At 36.7% G+C, this 14902-nt stretch overlaps 1 protein-coding gene and 1 long non-coding RNA gene across 16 annotated transcripts in view; one reads left to right on the forward strand and one right to left on the reverse strand.

Annotated features, from left to right (window-relative positions):
• Window positions 1-14902, forward strand: part of PGGT1B (protein geranylgeranyltransferase type I subunit beta) — an 88535-nt gene that overhangs the window by 18361 nt on the left and 55272 nt on the right. For all 15 annotated transcript variants that reach the window (XR_004739695.3, XR_013532547.1, XR_013532548.1 and 12 more), the window contains exons 3-5: window positions 4223-4290; window positions 9312-9463; window positions 10766-10898. Coding sequence is in view for 6 of the 15 variants with exons in the window: in XM_054252033.2 (XP_054108008.1) it covers window positions 4223-4290; window positions 9312-9463; window positions 10766-10898 (353 nt within the window). In the remaining 9 variants the exon portion in view is untranslated. The remainder of the gene's footprint in view (window positions 1-4222; window positions 4291-9311; window positions 9464-10765; window positions 10899-14902) is intronic.
• The window catches only part of LOC118151418 (uncharacterized), a 33912-nt gene that overhangs the window by 15645 nt on the left and 3365 nt on the right, over window positions 1-14902 (reverse strand). The window contains exon 2 of the long non-coding RNA XR_004739697.3: window positions 10435-10517. This is a non-coding gene — a long non-coding RNA (uncharacterized LOC118151418). The remainder of the gene's footprint in view (window positions 1-10434; window positions 10518-14902) is intronic.

The following is a 14902-nucleotide window of genomic DNA, read 5'->3' on the forward strand; positions in this document are numbered from 1 at the left end:
TCTATTAATTTCTTCCTGTTTCACTTTTGATAAAATATAATTAACTGATTTTGAATGGTTACTGTTTATTAAGCCTTGTTGCACTTTGCTAAACACAATCTAAACATGTCCTTTAACCTTTACAAGAAGACTGAACTGTATTACTTGCAATACATTATTGTTCCTAGTTCAAAAATGGAGGGATCTGGCTCAGAGATGATGTTACTTGCCCGTCGAACTCATTGATAGGAAGAATAGCATCCCGAGTTTGATTCCAAGTGTCCATGCCATAATCTCCTAACCTTATATGGTACTTTTGAATATCAATATTTCTGCCACTTTTCAGAAAAGTTATTTATTTAATCAAGCTAAAAACAGAAGTGAGCAAACAGAAATGTCATTTATTGATTTACCTCTAAGAAAATGAGTAAATTCATTTATTTCACTCGGAAGCAGATATTTTATTGAACTGCTACTATATGTCTGCCTCTATGTAAAATACCTGACAGAATTGTTTAAGGTGGTGGGGGACTCAAGAAAGGTATCCAGTTAAAAGTATAAATAAATTCAGACCTGACAGATGGTATCAGAGCTGTCTTCCATCAAAAGTAGAAATGGGATCATATTTTTATGGAGGACTGTCAACAAATTGGTAACTTGAAAGGATGTACTTTAAAAAAGACAATCCCAAGAACAAAAAGAGAAAAAAGATTTAAAAATTTTTAAATTATATAGGAAAATATGTCTTTTGACACTGCCCCTCATCCAACTAGAGAGGGATTAAAACAAGTGATGATAAAAGAATAGGCCGGGTGTGGTGGCTCATGTCTGTAATCCCAACACTTTGGGAGGTCAAGACAGGTGGATCACTTGAGGTCAGGAGTACAAGACCAGCCTGGCCAACATGATCAAACCGCGTCTCTATTTAAAAATATAAAAATTAGCAAGGCATGGCAATGCCTGTCTACTACGCAGCTATTTGGGAAGCTGAAGCAGGAGAATTACTTGAACCCAGGAGATGAGGTTGCGGTGAGCTGAGATCATGCCACAGCACTCCAGCCTGGGTGACAGAGCAAGACTCTGTCTCAAAAAAAATAAAGGAATTCATAATTTGGTAAGAGAAAGATAACTTTTTTTTCAAGTATAGCATTATGTACAATTTGGAATATGGGGGATGTGTCAGGTAGAATTCTAAAGATGTGGCCCAGTGCAATGGGTTACACTTGTAATCCCAGCCCCTTGGGAGGCTGAGGCAGATAGATCACGAGGTCAGGAGTTTGAGACCAGCCTGGCCAACATAATGAAACCCTGCCTCTACTAAAAATACAAAAATTGTGGTGGCTCACGCTTGTGATTCCAGCACTTTGGGAGGCCAAAGTGAGCGAATCACCTGAGGTTGGGAGCTTGAGACCAGTTTCTCCAACATGGAGAAACCCTGTCTCTACTTAAAAAAAAAAAAAAAGAACAATTAGCTGGATGTAGGGGGGCGTATGCCTGTAATCCCAGCTACTTGGGAGGCTGAAGCAGGAGAACCACTTGAACCCAGGAGGCAGAGGTTGTGATAAGCTGAGATTGCGCCATTCCACTCCAGCCTAGGCAACAAGAGCAAAACTCAGTCTCAAAAAAAAAAAAAAAAAAAAAAAAATTAGCCAGGCGTGGTGATGCATGCCTGTAATCCAAGCTACTTGGGAGGCTGAGGCAGAAGAATTGCTAGAACCCAGGAAGTGGAGGTAGCGGTGAGCCGAGATTGTGCCATTGCACTCCAGCCTGGGCAACAAGAGCAAAACTCAGTCTCAAAAAAAAAAAAAAAAATTAGCTGGGTGTGCTGGCAGGTACCTGTAATCAATCCCAGCTACTCAGGGGGCTGAGGTTGGAGAACTGCTTGAACATGGGAGGTGGAGGTTTCAGTGAGCTGAGATCATACCGTTGTGAAGGGACTTTGTAGATGGGAGTTAAAGTTAGGCTTATCAACTGACCTTAAAATACAGAGATTATCCATAGGTGATGTGTGTACAGGTGGGCTCAGTATAATCACATGAGCAGCAGAAGAACGCAGAAATGTTCGTCATAGAATTGCAGAGAAAGGGAGCAGAAGAGAGATGGGAAAGTCAGAGAGGGCCTAATGGAAAGGATTTGAGTGCCATTGCTGCTCTGAGATATGGGGCCCTACGAGAAATGGCAAGAGAGGATCTAGGAGCAAAACAGATACCTAGCTGACAGCCAGCAAAGAAATGGAGACCTCAGTCACACAACTGCAAGGAAGTTGATTCTGCCAGCATCCTGAATGAGCTTGGAAGCAGATTGTTCCCCCAGAGCCTCCAAATAAGGAAGGTAGCCCTGCTTGCACCTTGATTTTAGCCTGTTGATGCCTGTGTTAGACTTCTGACTTTACAGAATAGTAAGGCAGTAGGTGTTTTAAGTTGCTAAGTTTGTGGTAGTCTGCTATAGCAACAGTGACTAATACAGAGAACAAATTTCACCCTTATTCATATCTCACACCATTAATATTATTTTGTTTATTCCCTTCCAGTCGTTGTTGATATGTGCCATTTGCTTAATTATAAACCTAATAGTGTGCATTTAGTTTTGAATCCTACTGCTTTGCTTAACTTGATCAAATATATTTCTCTGTGTCACTACATAGTTTTACTGATTATTACTTTTAATAATAGGATTATTACTTTTAAATATAGTCCTTTTAATAGGACTATAATGTTCCTTTGAGTAGATGTAGCATGATGTGCTTAACCTGTTGGACTTACTAGATTTTCATTATTATTAAACTACAGTGTGCCTTTCCATGCATATGACCTTTCTCATACTTGAAATAATTGGAGTAAATTCTCAGATATGTCATGACTGGGTCAAAAGATTATGAGCATTTTTATAACTTCTGTTATGTATTGGCAAGTTTTAAGTGACTTATCAATTTGAAAGTCCTTAGTAAGGATAAGAGACCATATTCACTGAAATCATAATTACCATTAGTATCTTTTTTTTTTTTTTTTTGGAGGCACAGTTTCACTGTCACTCAGGCTGGAGTACAGTGGTGTGATCTTGGCTCACTGCAACCTCCACTTCCCAGGTTCAAGCAATTCTCATGCCTCTGCCTCCCAAATAGCTGGGATTACAGGCGTGTGCCACCACGTCCAGCTAATTTTTGTATTATTAGTAGAGATGGGGTTTCACCATGTTGACCAGGCTGGTCTTGCACTCCTGACCTCAGGTGATATGCCCTCCTCAGCTTCCCTCCCAAAGTGCTGGGATTACAGCTGTGAGCCACCACGCCTGGAAACTAGTATCTTTTTAAAATACATTTTTTGCTAGTAGGGAGATGATAATTGGTGGAGAGTTTAAATTTAGTGGTTCCTAATTTGTTCAAAGAATTAATGTGTAAGCTACTATTTTAAGTATTTTGGCGGGGGAGGGAGGATAAGAAGCTGAAAAACTATACTACTTTTTATCAGGAGTGTATTTACAATCTACTGATACTACATTCTTATTTTCTGCATCTATCATGCTGATTTTCTAATAGCTATTTAAACCGTAATTATTGTACAGTTGATTGTTCTCAAGTTTCCAACTTATATTCCATTAATACCTTGCAAAATGAAAATTTTTAGATAGAAAAAGATGTATGGATAAACATATTTTGATTGAGTAGAGAGAGACTAAGTGCTCACTTACAGTATTCTACATACTTCAAAGCCAAGTGGGTTATTGGACTCAGAATGAAGTCTAGCTAATACTGAAATATAGAGTACATATTTTCTCTGCAGCTTTATACCTTTAGCTTGCTCACATGTAAAGAAGCAATGAGTTAAAGTAAAATGACAATAAATGGAAAGTTAGGATTCTAGAGCCTATTGTCTTATTACTGTTACCTTGAACATGTCACTTAACCTCTGGGCTTCTGTTTCTGTTCTATAGAAAGGGGTATTGAATATGTTGATCACATAAAAATTGATCTTATAGGAGCAGTATGAAAGCACTTTATAGGCAGTGAGGTGGGCTATTAAAAAAAGGTACATGTTAGAAATCATTACGTTGTCTGTGACTGGTATGGAAATTAAGTGAGGAAATTTCTATAAGCACCTAGAATGGACCTGGCACATGGTAAGCATTCAGCATAAGCCAGTGTGAAAATGGAGACTAAAATAGTCTGTTTTTGAAAATTAAACTGCTTTAGAATCTGTACAAAAATAAAGTATACTTTAAGTAAGCACGTGCTTTTATTTTCTAGGATCAAATCTAAATCGCTGTGGTTTCCGAGGCTCTTCATACCTGGGTATTCCATTCAATCCATCAAAGGTTGGTTCTGTTTGAGTCAGAAGGAAGCAGAAGTGATGTAGGGATGTTTTAGTGAGAGAGAAAACTAAGAAATTACCAGAAAAAAAACAGGCTTCCCAGTTTCAATGTGGCGAAATGCGGTCTAATAATATGTATTATAAACTGAAGCCCTTTAAAGAAACCTATACCTACTTCACTTCCTCAAAGAAGTGCATTTTCTTCCAGGAAGAATACATGCAGCACATAAACCCAGAAATTACTATTAATTCTTACGAAAAATTGTCTTAATATCATGTATCTGTGTGTAAAAGTTATTGGTGATTTCCTGAAGAAAAGGAATAGAGCACTGAAGTGTTTTGATGATTGCTCTCTAAGAAGCCAGTAAACTTCATTGTGTTATAGAAACACTTCACATTTAGTTCACATTTCTTAGGAGTAAAAGAAAAAGCCCTTCTAAAGGCGGTAATTGAAGACCTAAATATTGATCATTTAATGACTTTTATGGGAATTGGCAGAACTTCTTCATGGTTATATCCAAAGACTTTGATACACACGCATGCCAATATAAAAACAGTGAGTCCTAGCAGAGGGTGGAGCTTTATTTCTTCTTCAAAGAAGCAGACCCAGAAGAAACTTATTACGTGTTCCATATGTACATAAAATACCAATAATTTTCTACAGTAGAAAATGGAGAAAAGCATCATTTTTTCTAAAGAGGCCTCACAACAGAGAAACTTTTATTGTGAGGCCTCTTTATATGGTTATAAGCCAGTATCTTGTTGGGCTGCGCATATCAAGATTTGTATCCACTTGCAAGGTAAATGGAGAGCTGCCAGTTATTTTCATAATGTGCTTCAAATTTTTGGAATAAATAGCAGTAATTTTGGAGAAGATGACATGCTTTGATAGAGGTACTACTTTAGCTTTCTTCCTCTGCCTTAAGCTGTAAATCAGCTTGCTTGTGTCAAGGTCATATGAATTTACCAGCAGGACTCCAATTATGGGTGCCCATGGCACTTAGCAGGGAATGAGAAAACAAAGGATTCGTAAAATTTGTTCCTTTTCATGCCTATCAGATTTTCCAACTTAGGTCAATCCTGAATAAAGGTAATGTCTTAATTTAGTCACAGTGAACAGAATATCTGAGTGTCATGCCATTGGTAATGATGGCTGTTATATAGTACTATACCATAGATAGATAAATACCTATATTTGTTGGTGTGCTTTAATAACATTACTTTTACAGTGTGATCCCCTGACTGACTCCTGCACCAGGACATTTTCAAAAATAACAGGAGTAAAATTGAAGAAAAAACCATTATTGCCCTTGGTTCACAGAGTCTCCTGAAACTCCTTTTTGGACCTTCAGTCACCTGGAACCCTGTCATCTTCTGGGCAAGCTAGGTCCCATTTTGTGCTGTATTACCTTCGTCTGAATTCTGGGTGATAAAAGGAATTAGATATTTTAAGTGGTATCACATAGAGCTGTCACTGAGAGTGGTGGCTGGGAGTACAGGAGACAGATTAGGCCGAGAGAATGTGAGGAGGCACTTTGGATTGTCCAGTACAGTATATTAATAAAATACTGTCACTGATTTTTCTTGTAAAACCACCAAACTACCTATGGATCATTCGCTGACTTACCTGATAAATGCTGGGAATGTTCATTGCCTGCAGAGCACTTTTTGAGAAACACTGATAGATCTTCCCACTATTCTCACTATTTTCTTTCATGAATCCCATATTCTCTATCACATTTTGTATTGTCCTTAATGTGTACCCCAGAATTTTCCATCTCTAATTTGCTTTACATTTCCTTCTACCTGTAATGCCTCCTCTTCATCTATGCCTGCGCAAGCAAAGAATTCCGGTTTAAACCCATGTATCATTATCCCTCCCTTATGACTGCTTATTACATTCTCTTGTAATTATTTGAGTAGACTAATCTTCTACCCTTAAGGTTAAGGTCCACACTTAATTTATGTTTGCATTCCCTACAGTTCTTTTAACATGGCAGGTGTTTAAGTCCAAAAAGTGAAATACACAACAGGAATTCTAAGAAATCTACTGTAAATATTTAATAGAATAGCCAGGAGAATGAGAGCTTAAGTTCTAAGGAAGAACTTAGGATGAAAGATGTAAAGACAGAAATTTGCTTGGACCATTTGTGAGATCATATAACTGTGTATCTGGCCAGGATCCATGACTCACACCTGTAATCCCAGCACTTTGGGAGGCTAAGAAGGGTGGATCACTTGATCTCAGGAGTTTGAGACCAGCCTGGGCAACATGGTGAAACCCAGTCTCTACATAAAATACAAAAATTAGCTGGGTGTAGTGGTACGTGCCTGCGGTCTCAGCTACTTGGGAGGCTGAGGCAGGACAGAAGGATTGCTTGAGCCTTGGAGGAGGAGGTTGCAGTGAACTCAGATTGTGCCACTGCCCTCCAGCCTGGGTGACAGAGCAAGACCCTATTTCAAAAAAAAAAAAAAAGGAAAAATGTGTATCTAAAGGTAGTCAGGTGGGGTAGGTTCAGATTACTATAAAAAGGGTAGTGAACACCATGCAAACTCATTCTGTGAGGAACCATAGGAGGTCAGTATGTAGGAAAATCTTATGATTAAGCCATGGGTAGGTTTTAGACCCTTGACTTTAAACTTTAGACTTTAAAGAACTAGTGGCCCCTTAGATATTTGCCTTGCATTTAGTTATCATTAAGATAGCTAACAACTTTTGAGACAGTAACTTATTTAATCTTCACAATAACCCAGTGAGGTTTAGGTACTAGTATCTTCACGTTCTAAAATTAGGAACATTAAGCAACACAGTAAGAAATAGAACCAGGATTTTATGCCTTTCAATTATTGTAAAAGTTCTTATTAAAGAAGGCAGAGGAGTTTATTTTAACCAAAATCATCGTACAGATTTTATCTTTCTACTGTTATAAGCAGTTATTCCAGCATTTGAAGCTATTACTGGTGAACACGCACTAAAACAGAAGGGATTCCTATGAGAAGATGAATTAACAATATACTCTTACTCTGTTAAAAGTAAAACTTTTTTAAACTGAGAAATAGTACAATGAAATTTTATATTTTTCAAGTGAAAACATCTTTTAATATAACCAATAAATAGGATTAGTTGATTATTTGAAATTGATCATAAAACTCAATGCTTTTGTATGTTTTGGAATGTAAAGCTATTTAGCATAATAAACCATTTTTAATTCCAGTTTTATCTATGCCATTGCCAACTCCCAGGTTCTTTATAGGGTATCCTACAAGGAGTCACGTGTTTTATTAAGTTTAAGAAATCTTTGATAACTGTAATTCTCTTTTTTTGAGTTTTACTTTAAGTTCTCAGATACATGTGCTAGACATGCAGGTTTGTTACATAGGTATGCATGTGTCATGGTGTTTTGCTGCTCCTATCAACTCATCATCTAGATTTTAAGCCCTGCATGCATTACGGTATTAGTCCTAATGTTCTCCCTTCCCTTTTCCCCCACCCCCCAACATGCCCCGCTGTGTGATGTTCCCCTCCCTGTGTCCATGTGTTCTCATTGTTCAGCTTCCACTTATGAGTGAGAACATATGGTGTTTGGTTTTACTGTTCCTGTGTTAATTTTATGAGGAAGATGGTTTCCAGTTTCATCCATGTCCCTGCAAAGAACATGAACTCATTCTTTTTTATGGCTGCACAGTATTCCATAGTGTATAGGTGCCACAGTCAAATCATTTGAACTAATCTGACACATATTGTGGTAATATGAGTTTCCAAGTGTGACTTCCTTGTTTGCCTGGATAATTGCTAGTCTAATAATCTTTCCTTGGAAGCATAGGATTCATCACTTTTTACAGGCAAACATCATTTGGGCTCTAAATTTTGAAAGTTACACTATTTTATTTATAAATAAAATACAAACAAAAAGAAATACAAAGAAAAGCTCCCAATACTAAATCCGTTTTCCAGTTTTAATTGTTTTAGCATTTGGAGCTCTTTGCTTTTTTGTTTTGTTTTGTTTTTTGCTATTCCAAGAGTCAATGTTTTACTAATGACTCAAACTTTATATTAGAGCAGAATGACAAGATTTTCAACTGTATCCTCTTAAAATTTCTTATATGGCAATCACTACTGTGGTATTTAATTTAGATTTGTACTATATAAAATAAGTTTTGGTGGCCAGGCACAGTGGCTAATGCCCATAATCCCAGCACTTTGGGAGGCTGAGCTGGGCAGATCACAAGGTCAAGAGATCGAGGCTATCCTGGTCAACATGGTGAAATCCCATCTCTACTAAAATACAAAAAATTAGCCAGGCATGGTGGCGCGCACCTGTAGTCCCAGATACTTGGGAGGCTGGGGCAGGGGAATCACTTAACCCCGGGAGGTGGAGGTTGCAGTGAGCTGAGATCGCACCACTGCAACTCCAGCCTGATGACAAAGTGAGACTCTGTCTCAAAAAAAGAAAAAAAAAAAAAGTTTTGTTGTAGAAATCTTTTTGTCTGGAAGGCTGTATGCTTTTCTGACTTTATAGACTTATGTTGTAAGTATTAGAGTTGATTTTGGGTTTAAATAATTTAGTCAGGTATGGTGGTTTGTGTCAGTTGTAATCTCAGCTACTCAGGAGGCTGAGGCAGGAAAATCATTTGAGCCCATGAGTTGGAGGCTGCAGTGAGCTGTGATTGTACCACTGCACTCCAGCCTGGGTTATAGATAAGACCCTGTTACCACCCCCCCCTGCCGCCAAAAAAACATCCAAAACAACAAATAATAGTTTGGTTTACCTGAATATCATAGCTGTTTCCATAATGCCTGAGGTATGAAAGAATTTAAAAATTAGGTAGCTTGGAATGTATGCAATCGTATTCATGTTGAGACAGCCATAAAATGGAAGGTTTATTTTTTCCTTAATAAGATGTCTATAATAAATGTAAGCCACATTTAATTTTATTATTTTCTAAAAACATATGTCAGATTTCTTAATGAAATAAGTTTTCATTTCGCTTCATTAATTAGTACTATATTAATTTTGTATTTAGACTCCTGGAACAGCTCATCCTTATGATAGTGGCCACATTGCAATGACCTACACTGGCCTTTCATGCTTAGTTATTCTTGGAGACGACTTAAGCAGAGTAAATAAAGAAGCTTGCTTAGCAGGCTTGAGAGCCCTTCAGCTGGAAGACGGGAGGTATGAGTGTTTCTTTGTTACTCTTTTTGTAATAAACAAAAACATTTTGGAACTGAAAAATGGATACAACACTATACTAGATCTTTAGAGGGTCATACTCTATTATTAGAACCACCTAAAGTTTATAAGGTACATAATTAAGTGCATAATCAAAAAAGTGACCCAAGATTTCTTCTGTGAGTGAAAATAAAAGTAATTACAATAGCCAGACTCCTTTCTTTTCTTTTTTAACAACAATGGGTACATAGATAAATGGTTGAATAATTTCAGGATTGGAAGCTAGTTTACATTCTAGATGAAAAATGGATGTTTTGAAGTATGTATACAGTTAGTCTGAACTTCAGTTCCTTGCAATATGTTGATTAGGAAAAGGGGTGAACATTCAATATTATATTCCAGGGTAGGTAGTTTCTATGACAATTTTAAAAGATAGAAAAGGGAGTTCATATGTTTATTAATATTTGGTGATTCACATGGCATGTCTAAAGATGAATCTTCCTGGAGTTTTAAGGTAGAAAAAATTAAGTCTGAGAAGGGATAAAGCAGTAGTGAAAAGGCTAAAGACTGCAAACAAATCCTGCTGTGCTGTTAACTCTTTGTGCTCCATCTACTAATACTTCTGTTTTCCTGTCAGTGTTTTCAAAACACTGCTCTTGATGAGGGAAAAATTAATGGAGACAAGTAGAATAAATTGACATTAATTGGAAACCTAAGAAACTATTTACTTCACATATAGGGCTTATATCTCAATGTTTCAGTGTAGTCTTTGATTACTGCTTCCTTATTCTTAAATATATATATAAATATATATGCAACACACACTGCTGCCTCTCTACAATTAATATGTAAAAATTAAAATACAATATGATTAATCAATTAAATGGTTATCTCTGTATACATTTAGAAGAAATTTCACATAGAAAAACTTGGGCTTGGAATTTTCTTACTACCCAGTAGGTCTCAGGTTTTACCTTTTACTTTTTCTGCCATTCTCAAGCCAGTGTGCTGCAGCTGTCCCTGGCTGGAAGCAAATAAGCTTATGCTGAGTCAGCATCTGGGAAGCAGTAACATGATAGTGTGTAAAACTACCTAGAAGTCATAATATTTTAGTAGAATAATGATTTAGAGAAAGTTTTATATTATTCAAGTTAATAGTCTTATTCTTTATTGAATAATACAAGTAGAATAATCAGCAATAGATTTTTCTGTCATTAAAGACACAACGGAGGTATTTCTAACCCCCATGCAAAAAAATCAGACTCCATTGTTCATAGAAAATCATATCGTTGTTACTGTTTTCAGTTTCTGTGCAGTACCCGAAGGCAGTGAAAATGACATGCGATTTGTGTACTGTGCTTCCTGTATTTGCTATATGCTCAACAACTGGTCAGGCATGGATATGAAAAAAGCCATCACCTATATTAGAAGAAGTATGGTGAGTCCTGTTGATAAAATTGACAATTTAGGTTGTTTTTGCTAGTACATGAGTACTGTATTACAGTGTATGTCTCATCTCTTCCACCAAGAATTTGTAAATAAGAGCATTAAGATTGCTTTTTAGCAATTGTGTATCAGAACATAGTAAAGAAATAATCTTAAAGGGCTGATTGACTCCTTGGCCATTAAAATTTAATTTAATTTTATCTAAAGAGCAGTGTCTTTATAAGAAAAGGATTGGTTGACTTACAAGAAAAATAAGTAAAATCCGAAAGTCAAATATTGACAGCCTGTTCTGTAACCGGAGATAGTAGAGTCCTTTGGAAACCCTTTGAGTAGACTCTATACACTTTTGACATGTTCCCTTCATTCTTTGACAACCTCCTTGCTTTCTGGCACAAGATATTCCAGGTTTATCTTCTACTTTTCCATCCTCAGCTCTGGAATCAGTCATTTCATTGAGGAGCCTTCTTGTTAGAGGATAGGGTTTAGAAACCAGAATCTGGATCCAGTCAAGCAAACTGGAAGATTATGATATCTTTGGTGAGACTATAATCTTTTTGTTAGCATTAGTAAGGAAAGCTTAGTTTCAGCCAGAACTATCCTTTGCTCTGCTGTGTCCTCTCTGTATTAAAGGAGAAAGACAAGTACTACTTCCCAGATTTATTATTTCCTAAATACGAAGTTTTTCATTTTATAGATTAGAATATTTTAGGCTGTTAATTCAACTTTTAATAGGCAGTATTTCAAAATGAAAATGTCTGTTCCTAAGAAGAATGGAGTTGCATTTAAGCAGTTAACTGTGGATCAGATTTTTGTAGAATCTAAAACAGCACAAATTTTTAAAAGCCTGTGGATACAGAAAGAAGAGACCATTAAAGGAGTTTTAAGAGGAAAAGAGATTTATGTTTGATAGGAAGGTGGGTGATAAGAATTTTTGGTATGGATAGTACAGAAGTAATACTGTCTTCTCAGTACACTGTATTTGGAGGTACAGCAAGTTGATTTGCCCTATTTCTGCTCACTTTCTCTGTTAAGTTAATGTTTTCCCTTTTCTAATTATTCAATATCTTATGGTGAGATATCTGGAAACTATAAATACTCAGTCAGTTCCCAAACAAATTTTTATCCGGTATTGTTGTTAGTATGCATTGATGATTTTCCAGCTTTAGCATCCTTCTTATAAATATCAGTTAAAATTCTACTGTTTGAAAAAAACTTTCTCTCTGCCTTTATTTATTTACTTTCACTTACTTATTTAGATATCTGTGGACTCTATATTCTTATTTAATTCAATGGCTTGGAATCTATTACTGTCATTATTTCAATGCTCAGATTGTCCTGGATTAGGCCTATGGAAACCCTTTGAGTAGACTCTATGCACTTTTGACATGTTCCCTTCATTCTTTGATGACCTCCTTGCTTTCTGGCACAAGATATTCCAGGTTTATCTTCTACTTTTCCGTCCTCAGCTCTGGAATCAGTCATTTCATTGAGGAGCCTTCTTGTTAGAGGATAGGGTTTAGAAACCAGAATCTGGATCCTAGGTGTGCTCATTTGTATTGAAATGTCATTACTTCTAGGCCTTTTCTCAGGCAGAGATAGGAAATGTATGTATATGTGTATGTATACATAGACATCCCCTTACAGACATATACACACAATCTATATTTCTGTGTATATTTATATATCTGTATATTAAAACCGTGAATCTATAATGATGCCTCAAATTTCAGTCTGACACCCACAGGGCTCATTTTAACTTTCCTTTTTCATTTCTGATTCCATTCTCTGGTAGTGACAAACAAGCCTGGCTCCCATTACCTAGAATACTTTGGTTCTTTTTGTTTTGGGTCTGAGAATATATAATCAGAATACTGTATTTAAGAAGTACTCCAGTTCTTTTATTTCCCCACTTTGTATGGTTATGTTATTTATTTGAAATACAGTTAGGTTATTTGTTTCTCTTTGAATTCCATTTTAGCCTTTTCCTTTGTTGACTTTATTTACTTGTATGTGAAAAACTAATTTGGTTCTTAACGTCGGAACTATACAAAAATATATATTCAGAGAAGTATGACTTTTTGCTCATTACCCTTCCTGTCTTCCACCCTCTTCTTAACTCCCATACTTAATATCTCATTCCCCATCACCCTGTACATAGCCATCCTCATTAGTTTTCAGTTTATCTTTCTTACATTTCTTATTGATGAGAAGATAGGGTTTTGTTTTTTGTTTGTTTTTTTTTTGAAACGGAGTTTCGCTCTTGTTACCCAGGCTGGAGTGCAATGGCGCAATCTCGGCTCACTGCAACCTCCACCTCCTGGGTTCAGGCAATTCTCCTGCCTCAGCCTCCTGAGTAGCTGGGATTACAGGCATGCACTACCATGCCCAGCTAATTTTTTGTATTTTTAGTAGAGATGGGGTTTCACCATGTTGACCAGGATGGTCTCGATCTCTTGACCTCGTGATCCACCCACCTTGGCCTCCCAAAGTGCTGGGATTACAGGCGTGAGCCACTGCACCTGGCCTTTTTTTTTTTTTTTAAGACAGAGTCTCACTCTGTCGCCAGGCACCAGGCTGGAGTGCAGTGGCGCAATCTCGGCTCACTGCAGTCTCTGCCTCCTGGGTTCAAGGAATTCTCCTGGCTCAGCCTCCCTGTAGCTAGGACTACAGGCCCACGCCATCACGCCCAGCTAATTTTTGTATTTTTTAGTACTGAGACAGGGTTTCACCATGCTGGTCAGGCTGGTCTCAGTCTCTTGACCTTCTGATCCACCCGCCTTGGCCTCCCAAAGTACTGGGATTACAGGCGTGAGCCACTGCCCCTGGCCGATAGGTATATTTTTAATTCTTTTTCTTTCTTCGTAAGGTAGCATACCATACCCTTTTTTTGCTGTTTGCTTTTTTTCACTTAACAATGTAGCTTGGGACGAAAAAAAAAACCACCAATACAATGTGAAAATTACTCCTTATCAGTTCAGGGAGATTTTTCTTTCTTTTTTTGATAGTTTCCTATTGTAATACCACACTGTGGAAAAAGTGCCATTTTTTTTTTTCAAATATTCTACATTCGGAGCATGTATTTTGCAATTACAAATAATGCTGTAATTAATAGCTTTCTACATGTATATTTATATATTGTTATGGATATATCTTCAGGGTAAATTTTTGGTAGTGGAATTGCTTAATCAAAAGGTAAATGCATATGTAATTTTACTAGAGATTGCCCATTTTCACTCCAACAGGGATAGACCAGTTTGTTTTCCCACCAGTATAGGAGAATACCTGTTTTCACATAGCCTCACCAATAAAAAGTGTTACACTTTTTTTGTTTTTACCTTTTTTTCTGGTGGTAGAAAAATGATATTTCAGTTCATTTTATCATTTTTTTTTTTCTTATGAGTGTAATTGACCGTTTTCTTAACTTGAGGGCCGTACAAATCCAGACTGCAGATGAGTTTAGCCTTTGGGCCATTGCTGACCCCTAGTTCGAATTCGTTATTTTGCATTTGCTTTTTTTTTGAAATTCCATTTTAGTGTCTGTTCTTTTTTTTTTGCTTGACCTTCTTTTGAGCCACTTTCTCTTTGACCTTTTTTACTTCTTTATCTCATGTTTATTCTCTTGGCTGTTTTCTGCTTTTTTCAGTATCCCTTATTGTATTTGCATTTGAGATTATTGTTTGTTAGTCATCCTGTAATTTAGAATTTCTTTCTTTTTTTCCTTTTCTGTTTCTTTTCTAACACTATTTCTCTTTTTATTTTTATTGCTTGTTCATCTGTTTTTAACTTTTAATTTCCCTTTTTATTTCCTAATGCTTGTTTGAGGATAAGGTAATTGAGTTTAGAGTGCTACGTTACAGTTTTCTTCTGATTCATGCCAGTTTCTTGGGAGTAGAGGCAGATTTTCATATACTTAGGTGTTTTCATTTCATTTGCTATGTTTTCATCTCACAGTTACTTTGTATGTTAGTAATTTATTGGAGTTTTTTTTCCTTACAA

Source organism: Callithrix jacchus, chromosome 2 (genome assembly GCF_049354715.1).
Source record: "Callithrix jacchus isolate 240 chromosome 2, calJac240_pri, whole genome shotgun sequence".
NCBI lineage: Eukaryota > Metazoa > Chordata > Mammalia > Primates > Cebidae > Callithrix > Callithrix jacchus.